The sequence below is a fragment of the Typha angustifolia genome, chromosome 8, assembly GCF_048772165.1.
Source record: "Typha angustifolia cultivar Huaian chromosome 8, ASM4877216v1, whole genome shotgun sequence".
In the NCBI taxonomy this organism is placed as follows: domain Eukaryota; kingdom Viridiplantae; phylum Streptophyta; class Magnoliopsida; order Poales; family Typhaceae; genus Typha; species Typha angustifolia.
The window spans coordinates 9887105-9897067 of record NC_133246.1 but is presented as its reverse complement, the minus strand read 5'-3'; the positions used below and the strand labels follow the sequence as shown (position 1 = coordinate 9897067).

General features: G+C 38.6%; 1 protein-coding gene across 1 annotated transcript; it reads left to right on the top strand.

Annotated features, from left to right (window-relative positions):
- The first annotated feature begins 157 nt into the window (after window positions 1–157).
- LOC140764986 (uncharacterized) lies at window positions 158–1004 on the top strand. The gene is made up of 2 exons (XM_073103886.1): window positions 158–600; window positions 688–1004. Exons 1-2 carry the CDS (start codon window positions 555–557, stop codon window positions 873–875), a joined length of 234 nt encoding a protein of 77 aa, XP_072959987.1. The 5' UTR covers window positions 158–554; the 3' UTR covers window positions 876–1004.
- Window positions 1005–9963: the final 8959 nt, after the last annotated feature.

Here is a 9963-nt window from a genome sequence, read left to right as displayed (position 1 = left end):
ATGTTTGATCCAATTATTTACTTATTTAATTAATTTGAGTTCATGCATGATTAAGTCCAGACGGCCGCTAAAGATGCTTAGGTATGACTTCATTTTGTGCAAATACAATTGGACATTAGTATTGACTAAACTTGTTGTATTTTGAAGATGGACCATCCATAACCCGGTGCACAATAATTAATTTATTTGAATTGGTGAGGTCGATATTAAGGAACGTAGAGAGTTGAAAATCAAAGATCCTCCTGTATTATCCGGCGTCATCGGTGCTGCAGTGTTCAACCACCGTTTCAGGTCCACTAAAGCTGCTTTCTATTTGAAAAGACTGCCACTGAATAATTGATTCAAGAATTTTTTCGTAGCATATTGCGTGGTCAAAAGCCAAAGTCTAATCTGGTTTCCTTAGAATCTTCTATTTGGTGCATGAATTAAATTTTCAAACTTAAGTATCCTACTTTCCACACCTATATGTGTAAATTACAGCTAGAGACTCTTAAGAGAGATGCAGATTATAAATCCAAAGGAAACCATCATCTCTTATGTAAGCTCAGGTAGAAATGGCCTGCATCAGGCTTTCCACGACTTGTATTCTCCTACTATCTGGTACTACTCTTATCTTCGAAATTCTTATTAATTACATGCATGGTCGATAACCAGTTCTTTCTTTTGTGATTGGTTTGATACCAAAAGGAATCCTCTTGCTTGGTGGATTGCAAAGCAGCATGGAAGCCATCGCTTGCCCTCAGTATTGTCTCCAAGTCGACTACGTAACCTGCGCATCTACTGGCGGTCAGAAGCTGCCATCTAGGTGCAACTGCTGCAATCTTAAGAACTGCGTCCTTTACCTCTCGGATGGAACTCAAGTAACTTGCAACTGACATCTGCTGTGTGGAAAAAATAAGCAACTCGTATTGCTTGATGATAAATAAATATCTGCTAATACCTATTAAGGACACCAAATGTCGTTTTGCCCTTGCTTAATTATGTATCAGTTATCTTTTCAGCTTTGCTTGGTTGTTCTTTTAATTATCAGTTTTAGTTCTTATTAATGGAGTATCTACAACAACTAATGGATGGTTGTGAATGATGCGAAGCATTATTTGGGGAAGAAGAAGAAGAAGATGATGATGATGCTAGAGCCCAGCCTAGGCATTAACTAATGTCAAGAAGCTCCAAAGTCAACTCTTACAAGCTTAACTATATTTTGAGACTAAAACCACAAAAAAAGAATCTGGTTATACCAGCAGTTGACGAATGCCACTTAAAAGCTAATATATGCCATTGTAGATCTACACCGGCACTTAGCCGAACACTGTCCAAAGCCATGCCCGTAATGGTATCGGTGACATTTCTTACGAATGCCAGTGACATGGAGAAACAGCAGCATTTTATAGCTCTACAGCGACATTTATATCATATCCATGGAAATCCACCAGCACTTGAGAAAATGCTGCTGATAATAATACTTTCGCATTTTTGCAAATCTCGGTGTTTTATATAGTGACAGTTTAACAAATGCCGGGAAGGACATTCTGCTTGTAACACCCATATATATATATATATATATATATATGAATTTAAGCGTACGCGCCATGCGCGCTCTAACCGCAGTTAGTTGCGAGAAGTGGGAGAGAAGTGCACCGGAGTGGAGTTGAACTCCACTCCGCTCCCCTCTCCGCCTCATCTCTATTTAAACTCCAACACCCATCCCCCTCAGGTTTTCTATTTTTCACGATCTCTCTTTCTCGCTCTTCCACCCCTTTCTCTCTTTTCTCTTTCCGAGCCACTGAAGACCTCGTCGCGGACAGCGGGTTACCGAAGTGCCGGCGGCCAACCAAAACCCCCTTACCTCAATCCTTGGACCTATTACTGTGCGGAGAGGATCTCAAAATTCAGGAGCCCACTGATTAGGAGAGTGAGACAAATTCCAAGGATATTCTAAGCGAGTTAGATCCTATATTAGTCTACGAATAATGTTTACATATGCCATTTCTTACTTGCATTAATTACTACTTATTACAGACCCCATGCTTAATTATAATTCATGTTACTTTGATGATCATGATATAATAAATAATAGAAGTTATGACACCACATGCATGTATCATTGTTAGTCTAGTCCCAACTAGGCGCCCCTCTCACCCATAATAGGATTTTTATGTTTAAAATTTGTGTATGGACTTGTATTTTTAGAGGCTTGTTGAGGCCTGTGATAATTATAACTTTAGATTATTTGCTTATATTATTATGGTATTTTTAGACTTATCCCAGATATTTGTGAGATTATTTCACTGACAGGTCATGTGAGAATCACGTGGATATCTCCACGTAAGGAACACGTGATTTTTAGAAGTGAGTGTTTCCCTGCTACTTCAAAGCTTATTTTGGCATTTAGTTTTATTTTTATTTTTGTGACACTATAATTGTACTTATATTAGCGCTCTGTATACTGCACGCAAGACTAACATTTGCCACATTATACACATCAATTTCATATTTATGTTACAACAAGAAAAACAAATATAGGTAAAAAAAGATGAATAAAATCAGTAGTGTTATATTTCATATTCTTTTATAAATAGAAGATACAATCATCCGTAATATATCTTATGCAAATATCCTCATTTTTACAATCATGAATATCTTTGAGACCCAAAATGACTTTTACACCCGATACATCCAAAGATTGATGTAAACGAGATTTTTTTCACCTTCAATTCTCTGTTTAACATGAAAAATCACACAGAAGAACTGCCAGGTTAAATGAATGAAATTGTATTTAAACCTATACTGAGTGAAACTAATTACCAAGTAAATAACAAGTAAAATATTGTAAACATGGAAAGATATTTAGATAATAATTGTTTTAAAAACTTTCACCTTAATGCATGAACTCTTCTTGCCTTAGAATATAACTAAGCTACGTTTAAGTCCCGCCTAGGCTACCCCATTAGCATCTTGTATCATATTTACTCTGAAAGTCAATATTATTATACATATTGATGAATTAGTGGATCATAATAGATTATTATAGTTCATAATAAGAATGCGTTAGTATATTATTTAGATTGTATTATTAGTTTTAACTCTTCAACTAAAGTATTGTAGGTGTTTTAAAATTATGCATCCTCATCCTCATCATCCTTTCTTTCTTCTTTTCTACCTAAAAATGATATCTCAGAAAAATCATGAATAGATAACAAGGAAGTAGCAATGATAATATGATTATCCTTTTTTTATAATAGGAATCATCTAAATCATCGATTAAGAAAATTTGTTGTCTAATAAAACCATAATCAATAAAAGCACGTGATGAAGGAGAAACGAAAGGAACCCAAAGAAAATCCATATATCAAAAGATCACTCTAATACAAGAGAAATCCGCTTTAATACCAAATGAAAATCTGGGAAGATAGAAATTTTGAATTGGGTTAGGAAAATTGAATCCTACTATATATATATAAACTAATTTAGAATCATATTATGAAAATTTAATCCAAGTAGGAAAAGAAATCTGAATACTATTCTAATTATGACACAATTTTTTAACATGGAAATAACTCTCTCATCAATGAAAAGAAGAAAAATTGAATCTAGTTAACTTCTCGGATCAATCTATTTCACACTTAGACATAGATACAATACTTACTTGTAATCCCTCTCACTGTGCTATGGATGATATCTTGAATTGAAGTACTTTTCTAACTCGAGTGTTCCACATCGATGAACTACTTGATGAAATGGATCGCTCCTCGTTTATTGTCCACAACTCGACATGGACCAATATCTTGAATTCCACATATCACTGTGGATGTTGATGTAGATAATTCGATTATGTTACTCTGGTGCTCGATGGTTAAACTTTGATGTAGCCTAGCATACCGAAATATGTAGTAGTTCTAGAAAGTATGTGTCATGAAGGAACCGAAAACTTGTAGATGATGAAATTGAAACTCCTTGAGTTCTCCTTGTATGGATCCTCTTTCTAACCTCAAGTTCATCTCTTCCTTGTAGATGATAGTTGGCTTGCACTCAACTAAAATTGTTCCCTATGCAATGATAACAATTTGAAGCTCCTTTGGGTGACGGATCTTGGATTGATTAATGCTTTTCTCTACCGCTAGATCATTTTAAACAAGTGTGGAGGAAGTTTTGCAATTCGTATTAGGAGAATCTCAAAAGAAAATATCAAGTTTGATATAGATTTATGATTCTTATTTCTAATCTCCTATTAGGGTGTGCAATTCATTTACTGGGTACACACCGAGCTCTAAATACATACATACTCAAATGTAAACTTGACGCCAGGGTGCGCACTGCACTGTTCTGGGTACACAATTAAAACAACTTAAATTCATTTTTGTTCTTTGAGCTTCACACGAGAAATCTTCTACTAATCATATGTCTTTGATTTAATATTAAATCTAGATCGCACACTATATTTTAGAGTGTTTTGTGCCTACAAATTTGTCTCAACTTCTAGTTTGCAGTATGCCACTACAGATCAGTTGTCAAACTCTTCTATGGTTGGTGGTGGTAATTGATGTAGACTTGGTTCAGCTACACTAGTGTTTTAGGATTATCATTTTGTCAAGCACAACACTCATATGCAATTTGAGGGATATCAAAACTAATATATGATTTATGTAAAATTTCTTTGAGTTGGATACTCTGCCCTCTAGCGTTAAGTCTCTTAAATAATAGTGAGAAACATTTATGATTTTTTATAGGACAAGCCACCACAGGTTTCTCCAAATCCTTTTCTGATTCAGCTTTTTCATTGTGCTATCCTACATACACCGTCTAGATGTCATTAAGTTTCCTTTGATTGTCCAGATGCCTTAAGTCTCGTTCCGATCGGATGAGATTATAAAAATAGCTACTAAAATCTAATTTTTTTGCTTCAATTTACTTGATTTCTTCGGACACTCTGATCTTCCATAAGCTATATGAGTTTACCATGCATTTTAATATTATTTGTTGAATTCAATCACATGTGAATTTGTCTATGAATTTGCCATTTTAAAATATCACACTTATACATTTACATTTTAAGTAATAAATAATGATTTAAGTAATAAATTATTTATATTTTAACATTTATAAGACAGCTTCATTTTGAGGCAAAAATATTAAGAACAAAAAAATTTCACTGCATTAAATACATAACAGACTTCTCTCCACTCATATATAAGGAAAGAGTACTTTCAGAGAAGAGTGAAAATAACTTTCCACCTAAGCAGGAAACTAAAATGGACCGAACCTCTAAAATTAAATACAGATTAAATTTTTATTGCACATTATCCAATAGAAATAATTAAAAGTAATAAATCATTTTTTTAATAAAATGGGTGACTTGCATGAAAAAATACATGGTTTTCATTTTTGCTATTTGAGCCAGTTTTGATTTTCCTTTGCAAGTTAGGCCTTATCTCTTTTTTCTTCCATATTTGCCCTCTTACCACTTGATGCCTCGTTAAATTCTAATAGGACACTATAAAAGTAGAGAAAATTTTTACCGTACTATTCTTGGAATAATCTCAACCCTTCACGTGCCTCTCACATGAAGTTGCCTAAACTTCGCGTGAGGTTCAAGTGGAGACTAGGAGGCCTATATACACACAGCACTAGATATTACCAAAATAATATAAATAATAGTAAGGCTCGTAGACCACAATAAGTCCATTAGTAGTAGAAAAGCATGTGAAGTGGCCGAATACAAGAGTACATGTTGATATTAGCTACAATAAGGGGATATTATATCACAAAATAAAAACTACAACATAGAAAATAAAAGAGGCATAATTCCCTACTAGTAAACTCATACAAAAATTCTGCTGTGACTATAGTTAATGTGTATCATATGTTAAATATGGATGAGTGATACAACCCGCATTAACGTGATTGAATCTACTTGGATAGGTTGCACCCTTGTTGCTATCGATGGCTATTTTGCTACAAAATTATCTAATTTGTAGATAATGAAAAGAGAATATAGATTGAAGTAGAGGAAGAGAAAGAGAAGAGGGAGATTAGCGGCTACTCTGGAACCGTTTTGACGAAATAGGTGGAGTGGTTGGCATGGAGGGAGGAGGGATGTGTGGTTGTCGATGGCTAAGAGGAAGGGAAGAGATAAGGGGCCATAAGAGCAAGCCAAAATAATCCTCGATGATCAAATTAGGATTGCACTCTATATATATATAGAGGCTAATCCCAAACTAACTTGGATTCGTACTTGATCAACTAAAGTAACTTGGTTAGCCCAATTTGAACTTGGGTTCACCATACATGTCATGACTCAACTAATACAATTAATTAACTTGACTAGACCTAATTATTGAATTAATAAGTTGAGTCCATATTAGCAAATACTTGAGTTCATGACTCAACCACAAAAGCAGGTACTACAAAAAGTAAATGTCTAGGCAAGACCCAGCAAACCCAATGTGTCCTATTGGATCCAATCCTATCAAGTACATATTACTCCACCACGCTTCTATTCATCTTAGCCTTAAGGTGTTAAATTTGGATAATGGTCCATGAAGTCGGATTTGGGCATCCAAGTTGCCTAATTAACAGTGTGCCCATACCACTCCACCAATAGCTTCGTCACCAACCTGCCTTGAACTCGAGTGCACCTCCTTGATAGAATCTGGGCTCAGCTCTTGGCTCGGGTGGATTAGCCCCTATTAGCTTGGGTGGAACCGATCCAATTAGCTTGGTAGTAGGAATCTGAGCCTTAGGGCTCAAGACATGAAAAGACCGTGGGGAATTTGAGCCTCCTTGGGTAGGTCCAGTTGATATGTTATGAGTCAACTTGCCTGATCACCTGATATGGTCCAAAAGCAATGTAGGCAGCGGTCAACCATAGACAACCTCGAACAGGGTTATGCCAATGGCTGAGTGGTGCATTGTATTGTAAAACCGTTTAACCCATGGCAAATAGGATAGCCATTAACATGGCCACTTTCCCTTGAAGCACCACAAGTATTGCTATAATCAATAGTTTAGCATCTTGGATTGGCGGTTCGTTTGGGGGTGATAAGTTGAACTCATGAGGAAGTGTGTCCCTTGGAGAGCAAAGAATCTTGCTAAAATTGACTAACAAAGAAAAGATCATGGTAAAAAATAATCAATTTTAGCATGTCATGCAATTTGGCCACATCACGCACATAGGTCTCCGCAGCCTTCTGCGCTCGGCTGGTCATAAGATCTCAATGTTGGGGGTATGCACCCATAGACAACCTCAAAAGGGGTCATCCTAATAGCGGTGTGATGAGCCGTGTTGTATGAGTACTCCGCCCGATAGGTAAGCTAGCCATTTCTTCGGTTGCTCCCGGCGAAGCATCACAAATATTGCTCGATGCAGCGATTAACGACTTCGGATTGCTCGTCGGTTTGCGGATGACATGTCAAACTCATTTTCAGTTCAGTACTTTGCTATTTGAAGTACTCTTATCAAAAATGACTCATGAAGATTGGGTCATGGTCTAAAACTATTGACCTTGGCATTCCATGCAACTAGGCTACTTTCTTCATAAAAGTTTCTAGTACCTTCATCGCAGTGTACGGGTTCTGCTAGAGGTGAAAAGTGCGCACTCTTCGTCAACTGGTCGACCACCACAATTGCCACAGTATATTCTCTAACCTGGGGCAGTTCTTCATGAAGTCCATCGTCACATTTTCCCAAGTTTGCTCCGAAATGGGTAGTAATTGCAATAGTCTCGTTGGTTTGGTCGAGTCCGCCTTGGCGCGTTGACAAACTTCACATATTCGAACATAGGATAGCAGCTCCTTTTTCACCCCTGCCCATACACAATTTTGTGTCAACCTCTTGTAGGTTCTAAAGGTTCCCTCATGCCCCGCCATAGGAGTACCATGGAAGTGGCGAATCAAAATCACTCGTAGTTTGGGTTTCGTCGGTACTCGTACTCGCCATTGGTCTAGTAGTAGACCGTCCTTCACTTCTAACTTGGGGTAGCTAGATGGTTCTTCCTCAACCTTCTTCATAAGCTCCCTCATCTCTAGATCTTCCACACATGCAGCTCTAATCTTTGAAAGAAAGGGAAATACCGGAATAGAAATCATGGCTAAGTCGGTTGGTTCGGGTTGTCGTGATAGTACATCGACGACCTGATTTTCAGTTCTCTTCTTGTACACCAATTTATAGTCATACTCAACAACTTTGTCATCCACCATTGCTGTGACGGAGTGTGGATCCATTGCCCAAGGAAGTAAGGAAGACTTCGCTGGTCGGTATGCACCACGAATTGTCGACCGATGAGGTATGGTCTCCATTTGGTGACAAAATGGATAATGACTAGCATCTTTCACTCATAGGTAGACATCATCTGGTTCTTCGTTGATAATGCCTATGCCACTGGCCTTTCGTCTTGCATGAGAATAGCTCCAATTCTAGTTCTTGACGCATGCATTCCACCATAAAGGGTTTGATGAAATCGGGTAATGCCAAAATTGGAGCAGTGGTCATTGCCTTCTTCAATGCTTCAGAAGCCTTCGTTGCCGTCTTAGTCCAACAAAACTCTCTTTAGTAGTGATGTCAAGGAAGTGGCAATCTTGCCATAGTAAGCGACGATCTTGCCGTAGTTGGTGACGAATCGATGATAGTAGCCCGTCAATCGAAGGAAGCCCCGCAACTCTTTCGTTGTCTTTGGAATTTGCTATTGCACCATCTTTTGCACCTTGGCGGGATCGGCTTCCACTCTCGCCACTGAAATAATATGGCCAAGATACTCCACTCTCGGTTGGCCCCATAAACATTTGGACTCCTTCACCTTCTACTCGTTGTCCTTCAAAATTTGCAACACTTTGCAAAGGTGAGCAAGATGCTCTTTCTATGAGCGGTTGTACACAAGGATGTCGTCGAAGATGACTAGCACAAACCGCCTTAATAACGCCTTAAAGACATCATTCATCAAACTTTGGAAGGTGGAGAGGGCATTAGTGAGTCCAAAAGGCATGACCTTGAACTCATAATGCTTATCATGGGTCCGGAATGCAGTCTTGTGCACATCCTCGGGCCTCACGCAGATTTGGTGGTAGCCGACTCGCAAGTCTAACTTGCTGAAGTAAGAGGCCCCCGATAGCTCATCCAAGAGGTCTTCAATGACCGATATAGGATACCTATCCTTCACCATGATGGCATTGAGTGCACGGTAATCCACGTAGAAACACCATGTTCCATCCTTCTTTCGCACTAGGAGCACTGGTGAGGAGTAAGAGTTTTGGCTCGGTTGGATGATTCCGTTGGCTAGCATGTCCTCGACAAGTCTTGTGATCTCCTCTTTTTGCACAAATGGGTACCGATAGGGCTGCACATTAGCCGGTTCCGCTCTAGGAGTAATCTCAATGCGATGATCTTGGGGTCTCAAACACATTGCTGAATTCTTTCAGTAAGGCAGACAATTCAGTGGGTACTTCTTCCTTTGCATGGCCTCCTTGACTCCGGATTAGTTGCATTAAAAGTCCATGGCATCCGGCCTTTGGCAGTCCTACCATCGGTTGAAGTTGCGCTCTGAGCTGCGATCAAATTTCGTCTAACTGCACTCTCTTACCACTTCATTTGAAGTCCATCCACATCTTTGAGAAGTCAAAGGTCATCGGGCCCAAGATTTGCGTCCATTGTATCCCCAATACAATGTCAGCCCTTCGTAAGGCCAATAGGTGAAGATCTAAGGTGAAGGAATTACCTTGAATCTTCAAAAAAAACCCTCAACATATGCCGTTTGCCCAGAGCGTCATGCTATCTCCTAATGCTACATCAAATCCCAAAGTAGCGTCTATAGCCATCCCTATCTTCTTGACCACACACTCGTCCATGAAGTTGTGAGTGCTCCTGGTGTCGATGAAGATCCTAACCGTTTGATTCTTCACTGTGCAATCGACCCGCAACGTCCGAGGTGCATTGGCGCCGGTGTAGGCATGCACGGATATCTGTGTGTGGAT

Excerpts from the sequence above, each read along its gene's own strand:
- LOC140764986 (XM_073103886.1), top strand. The coding sequence starts at position 555 with ATGGCCTGCATCAGGCTTTCCACGACTTGTATTCTCCTACTATCTG. Across the intron at positions 601-687 it reads TTGTATTCTCCTACTATCTG|GAATCCTCTTGCTTGGTGGA; the intron begins GTACTACTCTTA and ends TGATACCAAAAG.